Source organism: Daktulosphaira vitifoliae, unplaced genomic scaffold, assembly GCF_025091365.1.
Source record: "Daktulosphaira vitifoliae isolate Bord-2020 unplaced genomic scaffold, ASM2509136v1 Scaffold_4, whole genome shotgun sequence".
NCBI lineage: Eukaryota > Metazoa > Arthropoda > Insecta > Hemiptera > Phylloxeridae > Daktulosphaira > Daktulosphaira vitifoliae.
The window spans coordinates 29,853,559-29,878,016 of record NW_026099575.1 but is presented as its reverse complement, the minus strand read 5'-3'; the positions used below and the strand labels follow the sequence as shown (position 1 = coordinate 29,878,016).

The following is a 24,458-nucleotide window of genomic DNA, read 5'->3' as shown; positions in this document are numbered from 1 at the left end:
TCGAGGAGGATAACAGGGAAGATACCTCTTTCTGGGTAACTCCCTCGTGCTGTGAACTTTTAAAATATTAATACAATTTTGATTTGAGATTTATTTCATAAGACAAAGGATATATTGATGAATATAGGAAGGGCATAAACAAATTTTAAGTTAGTCCCTCCAATAAGTCAACTTTAAGTTAATATTCATTAAAAGTAGTGGTAATATAAAAGGTTCAGTCTCTAAGAGTTTGAATCTTAATTAGACATTGTAAATATAGATAATCCATAATTAAATGAAGACTTTAAAATTTTTTTAAAAATGTTTATTTTACAAGTCCTAATGTTTGATAACACGCTATCTTACTTGCTATAAACGTCTTCAGAAATACTAAAGCACTATGATTGAGACACTTTAAATTCTTATTTAATTAATTTTTTATTCTGATCAAATTACTTTAAAAAAAAAGGCTATTTATCATAGAGGTTTTAATTATTCGGTTTGTTATAGTCATAAATTAAGAATATTTCTGTATTATTATGAAAATCATAAATTTTTTATCGGATTTTAGATGAAACCACATGCTTTATGGTCAGACCTGGACAATATTTATTGCATAATTGTGCTATATTTGACACAGTGTATCAGTTCCATAGAAAACGAAACGCTCTGTGTTAGTTACGTAACTCGGAAACTGAACTGATTTTACTAGCGTCGTTTCCGGATTGATCATATCGGTCGACATTTAGACTCCTTGTAGCTAATCTATACAATAATTTATTTAAACTGAGATAATTATCTAATAAATACTTCAGGTATCAAATATCCTATATGTCAATGTATATTACTAATATTAATATTATTATTTTATTTTTTATGTTTGTTTAACGTTATTTTCAAAAACTATTAATTTGTGCCAGACAATATATTAATATATTAATTAATATATATTAAATATATTTTACTTTTATTGCATTGCATTTTATTTTTTATACTTAAACTAATATAAAGAATTGCTGTAAACCTCAATTGTTTTTTAATATCTATACATATAATTAGTAAATATTTTACTACAGTTCATATTTTTCTAAATTACTATTATTATTTTTCCAGAAGTTTAGGATAAGGGTGGCCGACACCAGTAATTGGAATTAAGAAGAGGAAAAAGAAGAATACTTATTATTTTTCCGGCGATAGATAATGCAAAGCTCCTTTTATTTATTTGTTTATTAAAAATGACCATTTTTTTCATCTACGTTTATGAGGTTTTTTAGGGCAGGGTTCTGAACAATTGCGATAGTGGCTTTACCCTTTTGTCAGCCTCGTTACAGCAGTATATTTGAGACTTCGTCTTAGTGGGAGGTTTAGATTCTGATTTTTTTCATAACATTTAGTTTTTAAAATAAGTATTAATTAGTAATTAAGTTCTAATTAAACTATTATAATGTCATAACATTTTTTTAGTACAGTATTTGCGGGATAAAAAAAAAATTAACAGTTATATGTATATTTTGATACTTAAGAAAAAAGACGTTTAAAAATTATAATTCAATTGGTTGTTATGATTTCAAAATTGTGTGACCAAGTGTAATACAAAACAAATCTAATTACAACCTTGTCTTAAGAATTAAAAAGCACATAATGCTGTTAATTTTTTTTTCTAAACTCGCAAAAACTATAAAAAAATTTCTAAAAATTAACTTGTAGTCTTATTAGAAATCTTTGAATTTATATTTTTTCATAATTGCACTTTTCATGTAATGAAAAAATTTATATTCTATAATTTCTTACAAAATTATCTATCTATTGATAACAATTTCATAATTATAAAATTGATTCAAAATTTATTAAAGGAGAAAGTTAGTTTATTTCTAAAAAATACTCATCAAACTCAAATCTAACTGAAATCTATATAAACGGTTGAATTTAACCGATATGCTTCAAATTTTGAACACATTATTTTTAAATAATCAAATTTCACTAAAAATAGTACAAAAAAATTGTTTACAGTTTTTTATGTTTTAACTTATTATTTATTAATAATAATTATCTTAAAAACTAGACGTAATGGAAAAAATATGAATCTATAGTTGAAATTCCATATGAAAATTACATAAATATTTCAGACAGTAAATTGGCTATTATCCTTGTGTTATGAAAATGTACACATTTTTTTTTTTAATAAAAATGCATTAAGAAATTTGTGCGTACATTTTTTATTATAGCGAGGATATATTAAGAAGAAAAATGAATAGTATGAATTTCATTGTTTTAAAATAAATGTATCTTTTTATTAAAAGAGAGAAGTATTTGCTAATATCCTCGCCTTCTAGATTAAAAATTGTAATTATCTTTCTCATTAATTATTTTGAATTGTTCATTCATAATATTTGTTTCATAAATTATCAATAAAGCCTAATTAATAACATATAATCATAAAAAAATGTTACAAGTTGATAAATTTGATAAAATCATTAATACATTTGAAAATGTTCCTCAGATAGAATATTAACGATCATGTCAATAAAATTATATTTTTGTTTAATTAAAATATAATTTCTCACTTGTTGAAAAACAAATTTTTAATTAATATTATTAGCGAACATATTTATTTATGAAATAGTACATACAATTACAAAGTTATGTTTTGTGACGTAAATTTTAATAATTTTATTTAAAAAGTGAGAGTTAAATCACGACTGCTTAAACTGACATGTTTAATTTAAGGAAGGTAATAAATGTGTAATGGGTTGATGTTTTATTTAATTCACAACTTAAATCAATTATTGTATTTACATTCTAATTCACACAAATGAATAGTACTCTGACGAAAAAATAAGAATCATACTATTCACATTTGAATAAATACACGTTATGTATTTATAAAATATTTGAATACACCTTTTTGCCTACATTTAATACTCTAAAAGCTTTATTACATAAATAAATGGTTTTATTTTGTCGTCCGCAGTTGTTTCATTTTAAAAAAATTAAGAAAATATCACAAGTAAAAACTTTTGAGATTTAACTAACTACTATAACGAATAGATTAATAGAAATTCCTGTACGGCATACATGGCTAAGCAATAAGCGTATTAACAGTAGTGATACATCAAAGTCATTGGCACTTTATTTCAATTCACCGAAAACATTTCTCAAGTATTTAATTTTACACAGTGAAAGCCATTTCCGAACAGACGCAACGGAGAAAGTATAATACTTCAAACATCTAAAATAACCTTGATAGAAAAAGCCTGTCTTCAAGATAGCTACTAATTGGACCATAACTGTTTACCTATGTAATTATTAAAAAAATAATTATTATAATACAAATTTAAACATCTCATATAATAATTTTTTTCACTATTATAAATATAGTAAAATCGTTATCTCATAATCATCTCGAGTCTATTTATATATTTGCATATATACTCGTGTAATTAATAAAGCACTATTATAAACAATGTTTTTAAAAACGTGATCGTAGTTTAACTGTTTGTTAAATTTACATAAATAAAAATATTACATGATGTAAAAAATATATAATAACTAATACATTGACTTAATGCTACAAAGTTAAATGTTTTGTGAAGATAGAATCTTCAATATTCAATTATAAAGCCAACAGTTAGAAGTTTATTTATGATTTTTGACATGGCTATTAATCATAAATAAATTTGGTACAATGTGTTCCCTTCACCCCCTTAGATACACTTTTATTAACAGACAATTTCAAAATTGTATCTATAACGTAATTATTCATTTATATTAATAAATTTTCACATTCAACCAAAAATCATTGCCCATAAAATATCTCAGTTGGACCAATTTTTTTGGCTTACATTTAAAGAACTCAATTTGCATATAGTTAAACCTATCGGCATTGTAAATTTGAAAAAAAAAAAATTATTTATATCTTAAAGTTTCTTCTCGGCTAAATATTAATTTTTTACTACCTATGCGAAGTTGAGAAGGTATTACTTTTACCATGATTTCAATTTAGTTGAATTTATCAGTATTGAAAATCATACTACCGTGTATTAACTTAGTTTTTAAACTTTTATTTTCTATGAAAATGTAATAGGAAAGCTAAATACAAGATAGATTTAAAAGAAATTACCCAAGCATACAAAAAATTTAATCAACTGAATTTTTGAAAATATTCCGGAATAACTTTTAACATATACAAAATTAAAGCTTTTAAAGTGTACTAAAATATTAAAAAAATACTTTGTCCGGACGTTTGTTCTAATATAAGAATTCAGTCGCCAAAGTAAAAAATTACTATTACAAGTACCGCAAATTTTACAAAAATATTACTTCATTTTCAATAAAGCAAATAATTTAATAAGCATTAATATTTGAGTATATCAATAAAACATAGAAATTGTAAAATTAAAAATATATAAATTATTGTGAAACCTAACAGATTCGCATCAAAGCGTTTTTTTATGGTAGTTATAATAATCACTGTTAGATATCATCAAAATTTCCTTCAACTAAGTCGCGACCTCACTGTGAGAAATCTGAGAAATCAGCTATTAAAGTTAACAAATTCGCAATTTCTTTTAAAAATTAATCGCTCTCTACAAATTGGCAAGAATACTTTTTTATCATAGTTATTTTACTGAAATGTTATTACTGATATACAGGGTGATTTTTTTATCATAACCCACTCAATTACTTACAGAATAATAATAATTTAAAAAAATTTTTTATTACTATCTTTAGTTACACATTATTCTTGAATTATTAACTATGTAATACTTTTTAAGTTCATCCCTTATGCCTGGTAAGGGTGTCAACTTTGTTTTTTTAAATGGTAACACATATTTTTAATTTAATAAAATGTTTGAGTTTTTAATTCAATAGTAAATGGCATTTGAATTTTTAATAAAACTTAATTTGTTTATTAGATATAAACATTTAAAGTTTCAAATTTTTGAGTTAATATATAGGTATAATACACAAGGGATTACAAATACAGGTAGCTAATTGGTTTTTTATGACATCGATATTAGCAGGTACACAGCATTGTTATTATCAATGATAGTAAGGTACATTGTTGTGAGTTTATAAATACACTAACTGACAATGCAAAAAGTATATCTATTGATAGTCATATTTGATAATAAACAATGCGTGACTGTGATAGCAATATCATAAAAAACCAATTAGCTACCTGTATTTGTATTCCCTTGTATTATACCTATATATTAACTCAAAAATTTGAAACTTTAAATGTTTATATCTAATAAACAAATAAAGTTTCATTAAAAATTCAAATGCCATTTACTATTGAATTAAAAACTCAAACATTTTATTAAATTAAAAATATGTGTTACCATTTAAAAAAACAAAGTTGACACCCTTACCAGGCATAAGGGATGAACTTAAAAAGTATTACATAGTTAATAATTCAAGAATAATGTGTAACTAAAGATAGTAATAAAAAAAAAAATTTTAATTATTATTATTCTATAAGTAATTCAGTGGGATATGATAAAAAAATCACCCTGTATATGTTCTACACTTGTCCTAACTATACCATGTCCCCATTGTGCTGGCTTTTATTAATTTAATTAAATTTTTTAATTACTACTTTGTGACTATTGGCTTTTCAGACTTTTCAGAGGCTGAAAAATGTGCTTTTTATTTGATAATGAAGCAACAAGTAACTATTGTTTTTTAATAGTTTCTTTTGCTCATTGCTTTATTTGGAAGGTACGATCAATTTTACACACTATTCATGTGTAAAATAAACGTGTATATTAAAAATAATATACTGACGAGGAGGAATTTTTGGATAATTTCGTCCAATGTAAAAAAATTTCTAAACATAATTCTTATCGTATTTTCTTAAGTTTTTTCTGATACAAAAAAATTACAAATTTGGACAAACAAAATATATGATATATTAGTATAATCACGAATTAATATGAGCGTTTTATAAAAATAATAGATATATTCAATGCATGAATCAAAGCATAAAAATGGAATATTAGATTTAAAAATGTAATAAAATATTAGCTTTTCAATGCAATTTATTAAGGGATGCTTCAAATGTCTTTAAACGCTCATATATTTTTAAAAATATTTTCTTTTATTAAAATTACACTTATTACATACATTTTTTTGTTTTTATTTCTAGTGTCTGTTATAAAATTAATTATTGTTCGATTTAAATATAAATTTTGTATAAGAAATAGAAGAAACATATTTCAATTTACAATTCTCAACATCATATATATTTAATGTTGTATCAAGGTAAATTTTTGCTAATATCGACCATTTTTATTTCTATAAAATAAACATCAGCTGCTGATATTTTTTAATAGAATCAACTAAATAACATCTACATAAAATTTTCAACAAATTTTTATTATATAATCAAATTATTATATCTCTATAAGGAAGAATGTTTATTTTTAGTATAAATTTTTTTTTAATAAATAATTAAAATACATAGAAATTTAAAAATTATGATAAATTACTCACTAAACGTTTGACCTAATATTATTTACATTTTTTAAAAATCAAGTTTGAAATAAAAATTCTGACTAAGGTATTCTATAAAAAATATATATAGTAAATATTTTACATATGTAAGTTTATGCCAAGGTTTAACAATCATTCATTTTTAGAACGAAATTTAAAATTTATAATGGATCTCTAGTCCAAAAACTACTATATAGTTAAAAAAATAAAAAAAATATTTAACAAAATTATTCATAATATTTATGTACATAAAATAATCCATTAATTATTTCCTATAATTTTTATTTTTTGATTTCTATTCCCATTATTTAAATTTTTTAAAATGCCTTAAACATCATTCATAAAATTTGTCTAATTTAAACAAATAATTGTGTTTTCATTACTTTTAAAATTAAAAAAAAAATATCTTTAGTTTAAAAATATTTAACTCGGGTATTATAAATGGATGTAATTTTCAATAATATCAAGTGATTTTGAATTTAGATCCTATAGTGAATATAAAACAATTAGATTGAGTATATATATAATATATATGTATAATGAATATACATATTATTTATAAATATTTGAGTAATTAGAGGCAATATCATAGATGAGAAAATGAAATAAAAATACATTTTATTTCTCGAATCAATAAAATGCGAATTTTGTAGTTATCTTATATTATGTCTTTTCCCGGTGAATGAAGATTGAAAGAAAGCCTCAATTGGTAATAGGGGCCGTTCGGGCGCAAAGGAATAATATTTATGGTTAGTTGGTTCTAGAGTGCTTGTAACAATATAGTCTACATCTTCTGAAGATGCGACATGCATAGTTTCAACAGGTTTTTCATTTATTGCAACAGAACTACGTCGGATCACGTTAGTTTCAGCCTCTGTTGTTGGCAATTTAGGAAGCGTTCGTCTTTTGGCAGAATAAACCATAGTCGGTTTGGAAGTTTCAGCTGGTTGTGGCTCTTCAGTTTCTTCTATTGGTGCATTTTCTGAAGTTGACTCAGTACTTGTCCTCAGACGATTATATTTACCTGGTTTATACTTAGCTCGATAAACTATTCTTCTTTCGATAGTCGTTGTTTCTGGTTCAATTTGTGGTTCTTCAGTGGTCGATGTGCTTGTTGACTTGAACCGATTTGGTCGAGCGCGTAGTTTATAAGTTTTTCTAGTGGTTGTTTGCTCTGACACTTCCCGGTCTTGCGTAGTGCTAGTGGTAGTGATTGTAGTCCGACGAGTTGGTGAAGATTGTGGAACTACTTTTGCAGTAGTCATTATTGTTAATGGTGTTGATGTTGAGGTTTTATAATCTTTAATACTGAATCTTGGACGAGTTCCGTTTCCGTACTTAGGTTTTGTTCTCACTCTAAGAGCTAATGAGTCCGATTCTGTAGTAGTACTTGGCTGAGTTGTCGTTGTAGTAGTAGTTGTAGTCGTTGAAGTTGTGGTTGGTGGCGAGAACGATTCTTGTTGCTCAACATTATTGTTCATTAACTTATCATCGGGATCTCTCAATCTATTATAAGAGTACAATGATGATGGCAATGGTTTCTTTTTCTTATATTTGTTAAGTACAAGTTCAGGTTCATAATACGAAGTAGTCGAATCTTCCTCTTGTTGTGGTGCTTCATATTCTTCCTCCGGTATTGCTGTGGTTGTTCTTGTTTTGGATGGTTTTTTTCTACGTAAAGGTCTGATTGGTGGAGGTGGTGGTTCTGTGGTTGTAGTGGTAATTTGTGGATGTTTAGAAAAGCCATACTGTTCTATAGATTCAGTTTCGTCTTGTTCTTCACTTCCTTCATTGAATTCTTCAGAACCAGTTATTATGTCTTTGTTATAATGGGATAAGCCATAATTAGAATGCCAAGTGTCACTCAGATTGAATGTAGAGGGCGTTGGTAAAAATGTCGGCAATGCATTTACCTCTTTTACAGGAAATATACGGAATAGTTCTGGATTGTTAGTAGGAGGTGTTGGGAATCTACTGAAAGGTCTTGTCGAGGGATGTGTAAAAGCAGATGATAGATCGATCGGTGGTGCGGTGGTTTTAATTGTATCCGATTCTTGTCCGAATCTAACTTCTGAACCTACATTAAAGTTATGAATAAATTGATTTGGTTTAATATAAACGTTATGGTCACTAGGTTGTTCAAAGGGCCTTGCAAAATTTGAAATTTGTGGGAATAACTTTTGATTATCAACGTGGCCAGGGTATTTCTGGAAGTACGGATTTTCCGTAGTTGATTTAATAAATTGCTGTTGATGAACGGCAGAAGTTTCTGCTGTATTGATTTGATAAGTCTTTGGTCGTTGTTCAGAATATATTTGTTTATTAATGGGTCGTGAATATATATGATCATTGGAAACAAAATGTTGTACAACACGCTTAGGTGTTTCTTTTAAAGTTTGTGACTCTTTGTACACGGGTAATTTGTGATTAGTTTGATATTGAAAAAACTGAGGTTGTGATTGCAGGGGTGCTCTATGATAATTTTGAGGATGTCTTTGTTGGGCATTAAACCCAAAAATAGCCAATGGTTTTTGTTCATCCTGAATTTCTTGATGTTCGTTTTGTTGATAACGACGATCATTTCCTTCATCGTATTGTCTATCAAAATTATAGCTAGGTCTAAAATTCAACATATGAGCCGGTTCTCGTGCTTCTATTGTAGCATGGCCGAATTCACTAAAAGATCCAAGAATAGATGGAGGTGGTGGGGCAAATACTTCGACTTTGTTCGACGCTGCATCATCCATTTGTTGGATAGATGGTCTACTGCTAAACCTAACTGTAGGAGTTATGTGAATGTTTGGCGTATGAGGATGACTTAATCTAGTAGAACGTTTGTCAGCACTAGGTACAGGTACCCAGTCATCTTGCAAATCATTGGAAAACACCTGAAAAAATTGTATAGTTAAAATCTACAATTATAGTCTTAACAATAATTTTTCAAAATGAATTTACATTATTTTCCTTTGGCAAATAAAAGTGTTCACTTGCGACAATGACAACAATTCCTTTAAAATAAAATATATAAGTATTACAATTTTTATGACCATTTATAAAACAGAAATAATTACCTAAAAGAATGTTGAGAGAAATCCAACAAGTAGAAATCCTTACACTCATTGTATTTTTGTTAAACCCATTTACTCCTGAAAAATTGTTAATTAAAAAATATATATATTTATATCCTTTGAGTTAACATAAACAAAAAATTAAATAATTGACATTTAATCAAAATTCATTCAAAAAATTATATTATCTTATTTAGTAAACACTATCTTAACGTTCTATTAATCTTCAAGTTTTCTTTTTAAATGAATATTATTAATGTAAAATTATAATGAATGATAAGACCAAAGGTTACGACACTAAAAGTATAGAGTAGTAAACATTTAGTTTTGCCATTTGAATAAAGTTTTTAAAATTGTGCAACCTTTATTTTAGTAATTATTTTTAGTAATATCCTTTTATATTAAAAATTTATCAATTAAAATGATTAAATTTTGCTAGAGAGAGAGATTATGATACATCACGCACCCTTCTAGAATTTTTTATGATAATATTAATATTTTATTTTATACTACAATTTTTGTCATGTTATTAATTGAATATTATAATTTTAAAATAAATTATATAATAATAAATAGGAAAATACTCAATTAAAAAAGGTGAAATGAATTCATTCGTAGGTATGTAAATTGTATTGCCTATCTTCGCCCTACATCAAAGTATAATAAACATTAGATTATGTGATTAATCTAAATCACATTAAAATATTGGTTTTTTGGTAGTTATCCTGTTTATATCACACCTGATATATTTTAATTCAGTGCATCTGGTAGTAAGAGAACATTTATTTTACTAAATGTTTAATTTTTATAAAAATTATTAAGTATTATGAAATTTTATTAATAATATTAAAATATCTTGCTAAATAATATTTTCGATTGAAATATAACTTTCAATCCTTTTTTTTTTTACTTCAATTTTAATTTTTCTTTTCTACTTGTAATTATAAAAAATATGTCATTTTTTCATAATAAATGATCACGAATATAAAAGAAAAGAAAGTGAACAAAATATCTAACGTAGAGTTGTACGTGTTATTGGATAATTGAAAATATGTGAATTGTCATTTTTGGATAATAGTGAGTAAACCGATAGTCAAAATACATCGATGCATTCAAATATAATGAAATATATATATATAATAAGTTATTCGAATCATATAGTTTAATAACTAGTTTTTAAATATTAAATAAAAGTGAATTTCTATAATATATTACATAAATAACTAAAAATTTATGTTCTTTCAAAATCAAACAAAAAAAATCAAAGCAGTGTATAAAGCGTTATATGTCCAGAATGATTCTTTTATCGTTTGCCACTGAATATCTCTAAAAATAAAAATTATTTTTAAATTTTCATTATCTATTTTTAAATAATCTTTTTATTTCATTCCTTGTCCCAATATGCCCCAACACAGCAGTAACATATTTAAGATTAATTATGGGAGGGTATTGGTTAAAGTGAGGAGGGACGGAGTCTCCATTCTTATTTGGAGTGTAATTTAGCGTTCCTTTTAAGTCAAATCCCAAAAAGGCCGGGGGACGCTTTAATTTTGAGCACTGAAGAGTGTAAAACGTTAATATAAGAAATTTATTCGAATAGTCACAATTTCAAAAAAATAATTGTAGAAGAACTAAAATTATGAAATTATACGAATTTTATGATGAGACCGTGGTAATTTAAATACTTGGAGTCCGGTCTTAGAGTATAAACTGTAGTCAATAATCTTCAACCGTGGTGATTAACTGATAAGTTGATAACTTATAATAATAAGTTTTATACATAGATCTTATAAATAAATAATATTATATGACGTAATAACTTGTTTGTAATAACTATGACTAGTCTTTTGAAGTATGACTTTACAAAGATTAAAAAGACTGATGTTAATTTATCTAGTCCAAATATTGAACAAACAAGCAAATTAGTGAAATTATTATTTCTGTGAACAGCTGTTTGGCTAAAATAAAATTAACAGAGATTAAATTAGACGTTCCTGAATGTTGGGATTTTAATTAAGTATTATTCATTTTTTATGTTAATATATTTCAACATATTTATTAGTTTATTAAATTTACATTATCGTGTCTAGTTAAAAAATTCATATTGGTTCATGAATTTTATATTAATAATTAACGTCTGCTTGCATGAATATGTACAAATTATAAATTAGTGATATAGATATAAATGTTGTAACATAAGTCATGTGTGTCAAAAGGTAGTTTTTAATACCTACCTAAATGTTATTCTGGTTCAAGCACGTAAAAAAATATCATAAGGTTATCATAAAAAATATGTTTGTACAAATAATTATTGTTATTTATGTGTTTGGGATTATTATAATTTTGATACTTTGTGATGTGTTTTCATAATATTTATTTCTAATTGATTTTTAATGAAATAACAAAAATTCTAGGTTGGTACTAATCTATTCCTTTATTGAGATAATTTTTATTACTAAGTAAGTCTATTTACCTATTATGATCAATATCATTTTTAGCCTTTGAAGAAGGGAGACTATTCGGCGTGGCTCCTCATTTTTAGGAACTATAGTCCCCCCTCGTAGTTTTTCCCACTTGAACCACTGTGGGAGGGTATAAATAAATTTCAGAATGTAGAATATTACGTAACTTAATAAAATATAAATTTGAATTACGACTTTTTTCTGTGATATCAAGTTACATTTAAATATTAATGATTATCATGACAAATAAAAATTTTTTAAAATCGTATTCATTAACAGATAGTTGGTATATAAATTTAATACCATTTATTATTTTTAGATTTAATATGAAAGTAAAAATTTAAATTTAATAATTAATACAAATAGCAGTAATAATTAATGATGTAAAATTACCGTCAAAATCTTTTTTGAGAATATTCTCTAAAGAATAAAATATTTTTTTATTTTATTTTTATTGTAGTTTACATTATTATAAAATAATCTTAAATTGGCAAACTTTTAAAAAAATTGGTCACTTCCGATTTTATCTTTTTAGTTTCAGATAATTTGATAATAAAAAATTTGAGATATAATCTACTCTTAATACATAATTGAATAGAAAATTTTATGAGAATTAAAAAAGTAATATTGTTAAGATGAATATGTAGTCAGGAAATTTAAAATTACAATTTACTATAAATAATCAGAAAAGATCAATATTTTTTTTGCATTTTTATTATAATAGATAACTTAAAGTAAACCATAGTAATTATTTCTAAGTAATTTTTGGTGTTTTAAAAAATATTCTACATTTGAAATATTCAAAACTTAATTAATTTTAATGATAATGACAGGGACGCCGAAACTATTTTTTAACTATTTTTTCCTGACGACCAATCTTCTCATTGAAAATGGCTGTCGTAGTTAAATAACATACAATTTTTGTGTTCAAATTTTATTATTTTTTTTTTTTTGATTTTAAAATACCTTATATGGATTTGTTATGAGTCCATAAATAAATATATAAAATTTACATTAACTATAAATTTGTACTTATTTTGATTATTTTGCCTCTTCAAAATTAAGAAAAGTAGGTTTGACTTTTTGAAAACTTGAAAATTTGTATAAAAAGTAGAACTTTTTCAACTTAAGTTTTGAAAATGTTCCGGGAATACTGTTTCTTTTAAATATATGTTAAAATATATTATAGCTTATTTTATGTACTGGAAGTTAAAAAAAAAATTTGTACTAACGACCTATTTTCTATGTGCAAATTGATTAAAAAAAAAAAAATAGTTAATTTTGCTTTAAAAATAATTCACCGATTTCTTAAAATTAAAGACTATCTACAAATTTGCATCGAAGCGTTACTTATGATAGTGATTTTAATTACTGTCAAATATCATTTATACTTGTCCCAACTATGCCACGACTCCACTGTGCTACTGTTTTTTAAAATTCAACTGGAGTTAGGTAAATTTATTAACACTTTTTAATCCTAAAATCTGAGTAGTTAAATAATTAAGTATTGTAGTGTTATATGAATTATAATCAACGAATCCAGATTTGTTGAAATTTTTTTGTTAGATTTTATTGGGAGGACATAATTACACTTTTGCCTCCCTCGTGTTTTGACCAAGAGTGCAACTTCCCCCTTTGACCCCAGATCCGGCGCCACTGTTAATGATTTACTTTAACTATAATACAATCAAAATGTTGTTAAAAGTCTAATCAGTTGAGCGTATTATAAAATGTCATAATTGTAAATTTTTTTTTTTAATTCAGGCGAAACTAAAATTAAATTTTAATAAAATTAAACTTAAATTTGTAATTTTTTTGGATATTTCCCCCATTTTCGGGAAACGAGGGAATTTTTTTCAATTTTTAAGGGTAATGTCTCCAACTAGATACGATTTGTGATCTTTTGACGTATTTTTGAAAGAAATCGGTCTAGTGAGAACTGAGAAAAGTGGCAACAGACATAAAAAAAAAAAAAATTGAATAAATGTCGAAAATTAGCGATTTATAAATTTGTAAATTTTTTGGAGATTTCCCCATCTACGGAAAAAGAGGGAAGTTTTTTCAATTTTTGAGGGCAATGTCTTCGACTAAATACGATTTGTGATCATTTGGCGTATTGTTGAAAGAAATCGGTTCGGTGAGAGCTGAGAGCTGAGAAAAAATGTTAACAGACACAAAAAATAAATAAATAAATAAAAAAACACATTATTGTAAAATTAATATCTTCTCAGATCGAATCGAAGTTAAAAAAAATGTATTTTTTTTTCATATTGTACAACAAATATTTACATAAACGTTTATTGATTTATAATAAATTGGTATAATAATAACTTATGTTAATTAATATGTTTAGAATATTAAATTATTAAATTTTCCTCAAATAATTGAATTGATGAGTAAAAAAAGTCATGTCTTAGATTTGAGAACATAGAGATATAGGCTGAATTTTTTTCTAACACATTGGGCCAAAAACCCCTTAATCCGCCCTATAATTAACTCATAGATAATTTTTCCAAAACCTACCAAGACTAAAAGGTATAAACAATCATGATTTCTATCCAATAAAATTCCTTGGTATAGTACATGTTTACATAGTAAATATCTAAGTACATAAATTCATTGTCTAGAAAAACAAATTTAGTATTAACAGCAAACGTACACTGTAAGGATTATACTTTCACTATTGAGTATTACAATAGCAACGACATTGACCTTCTCAAAAGGTATAAAAAATCTTAAATGCAATTTTATGGTATCCATTATCCTTACTTTTCTAGCATAAAAATAAATAAACAACTCAAATATCCTAACCGTTATACAATTAAACGAGTAATGTTAATATATATAACAAAAGTAAAAGGCATATTTTTAAGAAGTGTTTTGATATACAGTAGGTTACTAGATTTTGATTTATGTATGTGAATAATTGTTGTTAACTAAGAACAAGGAATGATTATAAAAATACTACAGAAAATAGTAGTTATATAGTTGTTTTTTCATTTTAACATTAATTGTAAAATAGTTATAATTTCTATCGTAAAATATAAATAATAATAACTACTATAACATTTATTTTTGAAATCCATATAGTGAAAGCTTTCATGATACAACTAAAAGGACAATAATAATTTGATACTACAAAATCTCAGTCACGTTTAAGTCAGATAATTTCAAAATTGTTTTCACTACTCGTGCATTGTATATTAATAAAATATCGAATGGGAATGTTGAGACAATTTTCAAATCATAAATAATTTTTATCATGTAATAATTAATAATTTATTTTTAAATGTTCACACACTAGACTTATGCAAAAAAGCTGAAAAATGTGAAACGTACATCAGTTATCAAAATATAAACCCATAAAAAAATATTGATTTTATGCAATTTTTATTTTCATAAGAATTAAAAATAACATAAAGGAATAATAATAATGATGAATAATTGGATGTTTTAAATCACAGGTTTTCGATATCTACTTTCTCGTTAGTTGTTGTTTCATGCCTCAAAAAAAAAAAAAAATGGAATAAAATTTTTAGGCAAATTTGAAATACTGCAGTTCTTTGTAAAACACATGTTTTCCTTTTGAATCAGTTTTACAAATCCAATAACGTCATTATGCTTTCACCATATATAATCAAGACAGAATTATTTATTTTTATATTATCCTGAGACTTGATAATAATATAGTAATTTTATCAAAAGGTCATAGCGGAATTCACGATATAGAACACGGTACTAATAAGTTAAGGGAAAATGTATTATTTTTATATCGAACAGGTCAATGCATATTATTAAGATTAAATTATTACAACTTCACACATGCTATATTTTTTAGGACATTCATACTATGCATTAATATATGATCGATTTAATGGTAAGGTGTTGGGAATCACGTGTTTGAGATTGATAGGCAATTCAAGCGGAATAGATCTGTAAAACGCAATGTATCATTAAATAAAGAATCGTGAGTATTGTACCTACTACATGTTATTTATTTTATTTATCCTCGGGAATTTTTCATTTTAAATAAGACATTACACGATATTTAATTTTACTTTATATTTTGGTATACTTACTAGAAAAATATAAGGAACTAAAGAGATTATAGTTTAAATCGAATAATAATTTCTTCATAATTTTTTCCAGTAGCATATTGAAAGACTAAAATCTACAGGTTATTATTATTGAGTTACTCACTTAAATATAAAATGTGATTGTAGCTTCTTTTTTCTTTATATTAATGAAAATAAACTTCACTTTCACCGATAACTATTTTTATAATTGGTACGATTATCTTTTAAGTCATAAGTTGTTAACTTGATTTTTAAAGTTTAATTTAATAATATTTTATAGTTTAAATGTAACGCAGTATTAAAATTATAATGTACTTTTTATAAAAAAAATTAATTTTATTTTTAATTGTAAGTTAAAAAGTTCATTTCTTAAACAACATAAACATATATCATTGATTAATGAACCGGATACAGATTATTTTTATAAAATAAAATAATTTGCCCAATTTATATAACATAAATGTGTAACGACAAAAGACATATGAATAAAACTTATTAGCTGTTGTGTGTAGTTTTTGTGTAATCAGTGAATCCTTTTTAACGATACACTACAGCGATTTCAATGAATTTTGTAACACTTTTTTTTTAATAATATTACGGAGACGTTAACGCTAGGTAACAATGCTACAAAATAAAACGTAACATCGTGCTCACCGGAAGTTAGTGAGATTTTTCCTACATATACATATGTACAAAAATAATTCATTTGTTGATTTTTTTATACATACGCATGTTCTATTACAAAAAATTGTCTATTGACCAATGACTGAAAATTTTTGGGATAAACTTCAATAAAAAACATAGGAAATATATATATATAAGCAGGATCGTATTCTTGACAGGAGGGCTAAGACCAAGGGCGCAATACTGCCCTGTATACAGAGTGTTCAGTAAGTTAGGAAACAGTTAAATTGTTACAAACAATGAGTACAATAGAAATTCGTTTCCTTATTTACTGAACACCCTGTATAGGTCGATAATACGTGTTCATTAAAAAAAAAAAAATTAGTTAATTAAATTAATAGATTTATATAACATATAGTATACTATATCATAGTGCCTATCAAAATTTGACCGCTTCCAGAAGATTATCAATTACTAGTTAATAATTTTTTTGTTACACTGTAACTATAATTATACCCTTTCTTTAATGGTAATAAATATGTAATTAGTCATTTAAAAATATTTACTATTCTCCGGTATTAATTTTATTTTCAATGTAAAACCTATAGCAAAGAAAAATTAGATTTGGTTCTACGATTAATATATTAATTTACTCCGAAGTCTTAATGGCTTTAAAACGCTAATTAAACATTAGCAGAAATGTTTTAGGCACTAAAAGCAAAATAATAATTAATACTACTTATTGATTTGCAATAGCATTACCCTTCTTGTTTTGCAAATTATCCGTTTTAGAGGCGTAGAAAGGATTTTTGCTTGGATTTAAGCTATTTTGTTTTTTGCATATTATTATTATTTTGCTCTTATTAGCGCCTAAGTCGTACACTTTTTACAGTAATATAGTCAATGGGGTAATGCTAATACCGTGTATTCAACCCTGGTCACGCCATTAATCAGTTTCGATATCTTTTCAAAATTAACCATTTTAAGCTTTATTCACAAGGTTATAATTTGTATGAAAAAATATTTATGAAATTTTTCTTTATTTAATTTACTTTAATTAAAATACACACTCAAAAAATTGTAAAATAACGTAAACACATACTTTTTATAGCATACTGTTACTCCTATATATGATATATTTCCCTTAAGGTAAAAAAGGTTGTAAAAGGCAGATTTCATGCATAAAAAATAATTATTTTGAAGTGGGTCATGATTTTTTGTGGTTTGACCTCTGGCTAGTGAGAGTTAAATTTTGATTTTAAAACAGAATGATAAAAAAAAACTGTTCAACATAAAAAAAAATAAGTTACATAGAATATATGAGCCTTAAATTAATATTTCGGAAATAATCTTTTTTCTAAAAATGTTAGCTAAAAATTTCTTTGAGTGAAAAATGTGATGAATAGCGAATTTAATAACTTCATTAATTAAATCAACTATTTGTAATTATTTTAAGTAAAAAAACACTTAAACCTAAATTTATCTTTTATTTTAAGGGAAGAGAATAAAAAAGAAACCGCGCATCAGATTCCTATCAATAAGTGTTGGTAAATTTATACTGTCTAACCTTACAAAAATCAAAATTCTTTAAATTTATTTAATGAATAATAATTTTTATTTCATATCAAATGGTCAAAGCCCGGATTAGGATAGATTTAAGAAGTAGGTAATGAAAAAGATGAATTAATGAGTATTATTAAAGCCTATGAGCATAAAATATTTATGTTAAATTAATTTTAACTCAAACCGGATATGAACTTTTAAAATAAGAGTACTTTCAACTGTATTAAATTGAAATTATAAAAATAACATAATTATTAACCGTTAATTAAAATAAAGTACTTCTAGTTATACAGTAATTATAGTTCAGGTTTATAAAGAAATTATACTCTATTCATTTCTTGCAGTTTAACATGTTGATATAGGTAATCAAGCATACCGAAACTGGTTTTCCAATTTACTGAACTGATTAGCCAGTTCTTCGCAGTATCCACATTAACGTATTACATATTTTCCCCTCGGTTCATCAAATATTTTAAGATTTTTCAAAGTCATTGTTAATACTTACTAAAACTCAATCTTATCTTCAGCTGGCGTAATAACTTTTGGCCGGACGGAATATCCAAAGGCGGCACAAAATACGGATTACAAAATAATAAAAGAGTATCTATTTATGTAAGTAACAAGCACGAGACACTTTCCCGGACTTTGACAGCCGTACCGGACGATTCAAAACGCGGTTGAGTGTTGTTAGGTCAGTAACTGTTGTGATGGACTGCAGCAACGACTATAAGAATCACGAACACGCGACCTGCAAGAACGGTGGTGACGACTTGGACGAACGAAAACGAATGTGGGTTTATTGGTCGGTCTTCAATGAGTATAGTAGAGACGAAGAGACAGTGCTGCTTGCCAGTTTACTCAAATACATATGAAGACACAACACACTCCACAGAAGAAAGTAGGCTATAGTCAATAAATCCGACGATGGTCAAATCGCGTTTATTTGGTTCTCTGTGCACGTGATTGTTATAATTGTAATAATATTATATTATGTTTCGTTATTATTGTAGTCGTTCAGAAGAAAGCAAACGCCGACATTTACCCGCACGCGTCACTCGATTGTTCTCGAATTTACCATTTTTTTTTTCATTTTTTATGATTTAATTTCCGCCGTCCAGCGTATTCAAAGTTCGTTAATCTTGCGCAATGTTTTTAGTATTACCTTAAGCCTACCGATAGTTTCAATTCGTAACTCATATGTATGCTACTTAATGCTATTCTCAAATATCATAAGTACGTAACATGTAGTATGTTTTTTATTCGTAGATGCTAATGAATATAGAAGAATGTGTGCATTATTATTACATGGTTGTTTACGGAGTATCTCATCTGAAACATATTACGACACTCTATCGTTAGGACGATGTATAGAAGTGTATATGGAGCAAAATTACTGCATGCGGCTTTTCATTTGGTAGTTAAACAACATTTTGATTCAAATAATATTTTAGAAAAAAAAGTAGTTCTATTAATAATAAACCTTAAGTTAGTTTTGCTGTCAAAATAGTAAAAAATTCGAATACAATCCGTATATCACTCTTTTTAATTCAATATTTAAACAAAAAATGTATATTTAAAATTTGCTATCCATTTTGTTTTATATTTAAATACTTTCACTTTAAAAAAAACTGCTATAATTTAATTTCAGTAACAGCTGGTCAATGACCTATAATAGAATTATGTAATTAATATATAATTAACTATACATTAGATTAAATTGTGTTGTACACATTGACAAAAAATAAAAAACTTGGGTTGCTATAAGTAATTGTATATCTCTTTAAAGTTATAAAAATATAATCATATATTATCATATAAAAATTTAAATATTCTTATATGGTATTATTTTTTAGTTTGGGTGTTATAAGTAACCTAAGCATCCCCCTATTTGCACCTATCGGTACATACAATATAAATATTACTATTTAAAGCTTTTATTTTTTAGAACTTTTATGGCCGTGTATATTTATAAGTAGTGATGGACTACATCAATAAATTTGTAAAAAACAAAAACAGTCAAACCTGGGTTCCGGGGAAAATTATAATCGCTGGACCTCTATGCCAATAGGGAAAGACTCGAAAGGAAATAGATTTCTTTAATTAAAATTTTTTCTTATGTATATCTCTCCAAAAAACAAAACCCTAACTAAACTGCTATATGGGTCTTCCCCCGTGAAACGCAGGATCCGTGGCACGTGCCCTGACCTTGCGTCAGCACTGATTATATTCTAATGAGGACTGACTTTTATAATTATTAAAGTTAGTCTAAAAAAAAACATATATTGTGATTCATATATCTCTTTTTTTATCAATTATGCATACCGAAATTATGTATATTTAGTGACCTGAGAAAAAAACGATCCTAGCGTAATCCTATTAAAAATAACTGTTCTCAAAAAATTCATTTAAAAATCGTTGTTTATCTTATAAGCACTATGAAGTCCTTACGTTTGTTAATTAATGAACTAGTTTAAATATAAAAAAAATCAATATGCTTGCAAGATGGTTATATTTTTAAAAGCTATTCACTGAAAAATCAACTATTTCATTGTAAACGATTTTTCTTAAGTATATTTTAGATAACAGTCGATATTAAAAACAATACAATCCGTTTAACAAAAAAAAATATGTATTAAACAATACCAATATTTTTCTTAGCAGTTACTGCTTCAACTATTGTTACAATAGTGTAATTTCAGTATTGAATATTATATAAAACAAAAAAAAATTAATATCTCACTAGTGTGTAATAAACCTAAATTTTCACTAAAGACACTCTGTTTAAGATTTAGTTATCATAGAAAAGAAAGTATTCATAAAACTAATGTTGTCTATTTTGAACACGGTATTAGTGCGCAATAAAAATATCTGTATGGCATTAATCATAATGACATTTATCATACAAATAAGATTACATACAAGTGTGTAGAATTTAAAATCTACTATAGAAAACGTGTACAACAAGTTTAAACTAATAACCACGTCAAAAAATAGTGCCAAGAAAAAAATTAAAAAAATTATTTTAAATATATCCTTTAAAGTAGGAAGTATTTAGTTTACATTTGTTTGCATTCAAGATGAGTATTTTTTTTAGCACTTTAGATTTATAGAGACAGTAAAATATGTGATTAGTATTTTAAAAAAATTGTTAAAATTTATGCGAAATAACACCATACTGCATAATTATTGCTACTAAGCTAGTCAAAATAAGAGTCATGTAATACATTTAAAAAATTTACTTTAATAATATCCAAATTATTTTTATTTGAAAGAAGATAAGTAAAGGTAGTGCCATCGTGTGAAAATTTGCTGATTTTCCGGGGTCTTCAGGTCTTATTGTTATTTTTAAGGCTTTGAGCTTATACATTTCTATGTACTCATAAATTAAATAACTTTTTTTATTAAAAAAACATAACAAGACAAATTGTTTAATCATTTTTTTCAATTTAAATCATATTCAATATGATTTAGTTCAACAAAGGGATTAGGATCTTCAGAACGTTGTTATAAAAGAAAAACCTTTTTGACAATTTGAGGGGTTCCACTCCATCTGGCAATTAAAAGGTTTGCCAGTGCTTTGCAAAATCTAGCTACGATATTATGTATAGGCAACATAAAACGATACTAGTGATTTTTATATAGGAAAAATCAATGTAGCTGGAACACAAATCAAAATAAAAATTTATTGATATTTAACAAAGAAAATACAACTATTTTTTTACAATTTTTTTTTATAACCATTGTATTAATTTTTAACATTTTGTATTGAAATCTCGTTTGTAGCAGATAATATTTCATTTTAGAATAATAAATTTCAGGAAGTAAAAAACTTGTTCCATTGCTATCAGGTCAGAATTAATGTTTAATAATAAATTCTTGTAACAAGTAATGCAGGCGCTAAAAAGTACTGATTACGATTAATTATAAAATGAAATCCAATTTTTTTAGAATTCAATGTGGAACGCATGTCAGCATATTGATATTCCACAGATTTGTTTTGCAGAAGTCAATTCGAGTCCGGATAGTGTACGTGTGTTTTTAAAGCGGCACGAGTGTGCTGAATTACTTGTGTTTTACAGTGAAATGCAACTGAATCCGCATTTCTACCAGTACATTATTCACTCAGCAATAAAAAATATTGAAATATTAACGAATTGAAACATAATAATAACAATTGTCACCAATGGATAACGAAGAGCAGGACAAAAAAAGAAAACATATCATAATAACTAAAATAAAATGCCAGGCATGTCTTAGTGAGCGCGAGTTGAAGAAGTGAAACTGTGGCACCTGAACAGAATTAGTGTCAAGTATAATATATTTAATAAATAATAGTAACCACTTCCCTCTTAATATGTTTCGGAAACATCAGCGTCAAATGTAGACATGGTGAGAAACAAAGAATCATTAATGGGCTTAAAAGCTTCCGTCGTATGTACTTTTTACAAAATTACAAATTCAACACAAATTAATTTTTAATTACATAAGACATCAAGTGGAAATAAAAATAATCTATGTCTAATAAATATTACCAATACTTGATATTTCAGTTTTTGGCATAGTTGGGAGTATAAGTATAATAGAATTATTCTCCGAGTCAAAACACAAACAATTTTTGAGATGGCTAAAATAATCACGCAACATTTCAGGATTTAGTGGTGACCTTGAATTTATTTTATATAAGGGGGGGCTATACCAAAATATATCAATGATTTTTTACATAAAATGTTGACTTAGCAAGGCCAATAGGGAGTTTTTAACCATTTTAATCCTCCTTTGGTTACACCACTGTCAGGATCTAAATAGTTTATAATAAATAATGTTTTAAAAGCTATTGTACACATTTTAATATTTTAATGGTTTAAAATTACTATTTTTTTGGAACAATTATGCATGCACATATATAAGTCGTGACACAGAGGAGCAATTACTGCCGACATCATTATTTTAGGGGTCATAAAATTTGGAAATGATCTGTAATGTAATGTATTGGAAACATATTTCTCCCAATAGGTATAAATAGTAATCAAAATAAAAACTTTATTCGTGAAAAATAAAAACATACTATAAAAGAAATTAAATTTTTTTTTTAAATGATTAAGTTTTTTAATATTTTTATGTTTGTATTATATATTTTGGAGCGTGATGGACATACTAACTGTTGACAAAACTAATAATAAGTCACGCCTGCCGCTGTAGTGACAGATGGATGACAATACTTAAGTTTTACGGTGGCAAAAAGTACAATGTGTCCCAGTGCAAAGAGCAACGGAAAACCACTGCATTTATTCATTCCCTAGTAATACCAGTTCACCTTAAGAACTGGTATCCAATACCCGAAAACGGGTAGAAATTAAAAAAATAATAATTATATTTATTAACTGTTATAAATTATATTCATATTTAGTATACCAATTAATATTTATAATTTATTCAATTGGATTTTAACCTTAATAGTAGTATAGTTTAAAATATAACAAATAAAACAAAATTTTCTATTCTCACAAACTTACTTTATTTAAAGAAAGTGAGATTGGTTAATATGTATGGACGGATATTTTGTATAAAATTTGGGAGAGGGCTGAAAAAATAATATTTCTTGGATAGGTACAAAATATGTTTCTTCAGTACAGTCACACTTAAATTAGCAAATGGTCATAAAATAATTAAAGCGATAAGTAAAGTATCCCATTTATGCCAATGTTATGTCAAAAATTTTACGTACCTACCCTAATAACTCTCTTGGATGATAATATTCTCACTCAAGGTTGTAATTTTACAAAAATGAAATATATATTTTATAAAAGGCTACATCGAAAAATAAATGATGATAAAAATTAATACTTACCAACAAAACAATTTACTAGGTAGTTAAAAATATTGAAGCAATTATGGCCTTTTAATTTTTGTAAATTTTTACATCCTATTAATATTAAATATTAAATTAAATTAAGAGTAATTTTTTTAAGTAAACTGGAGTAAATATATTCTTCTCATTTAAGCTAGAATAAAATTTATATTATTAATAAGCTCTTGAAATGAAATATAGTATTTATTCATCTGTAATTCTCAAAGACATTTTCCCCCTCTTAAATTTTATAACGCTAATATATTTTAAAACACTTTGTTGTTTATAGATTGTTGTTGATGTTCTTTCCTGTAGGTTACTATTTTCTCAATCTCTAAAA

At 25.8% G+C, this 24,458-nt stretch overlaps 1 protein-coding gene and 1 long non-coding RNA gene across 4 annotated transcripts; one reads left to right on the top strand and one right to left on the bottom strand.

Moving 5' to 3' along the window:
- Positions 1–6,339: 6,339 nt before the first annotated feature.
- Positions 6,340–24,136, bottom strand: LOC126903452 (mucin-5AC-like). Of its 2 annotated transcripts, none has more exons than XM_050681577.1 (4): positions 24,119–24,136; positions 9,549–9,623; positions 9,433–9,485; positions 6,340–9,365 (listed from the first exon to the last, which is right to left on the bottom strand). In XM_050681577.1, the coding sequence occupies exons 2-4, from the start codon at positions 9,595–9,597 to the stop codon at positions 7,131–7,133; spliced, it is 2,337 nt and encodes a 778-aa protein (XP_050537534.1). In that variant the 5' UTR covers positions 9,598–9,623; positions 24,119–24,136; the 3' UTR covers positions 6,340–7,130. The 2 variants fall into 2 exon arrangements, with proteins under 2 accessions (XP_050537534.1, XP_050537533.1); XM_050681576.1 differs by lacking the exon at positions 24,119–24,136 and adding an exon at positions 18,776–19,067.
- On the top strand, positions 19,050–23,623 carry LOC126903480 (uncharacterized). Of its 2 annotated transcripts, none has more exons than XR_007703511.1 (3): positions 19,050–19,168; positions 19,537–19,684; positions 22,219–23,623. It is a non-coding gene; the product is annotated as an uncharacterized LOC126903480 (long non-coding RNA). The 2 variants fall into 2 exon arrangements; XR_007703512.1 differs by lacking the exon at positions 19,050–19,168 and adding an exon at positions 19,218–19,469.
- Positions 24,137–24,458: the final 322 nt, after the last annotated feature.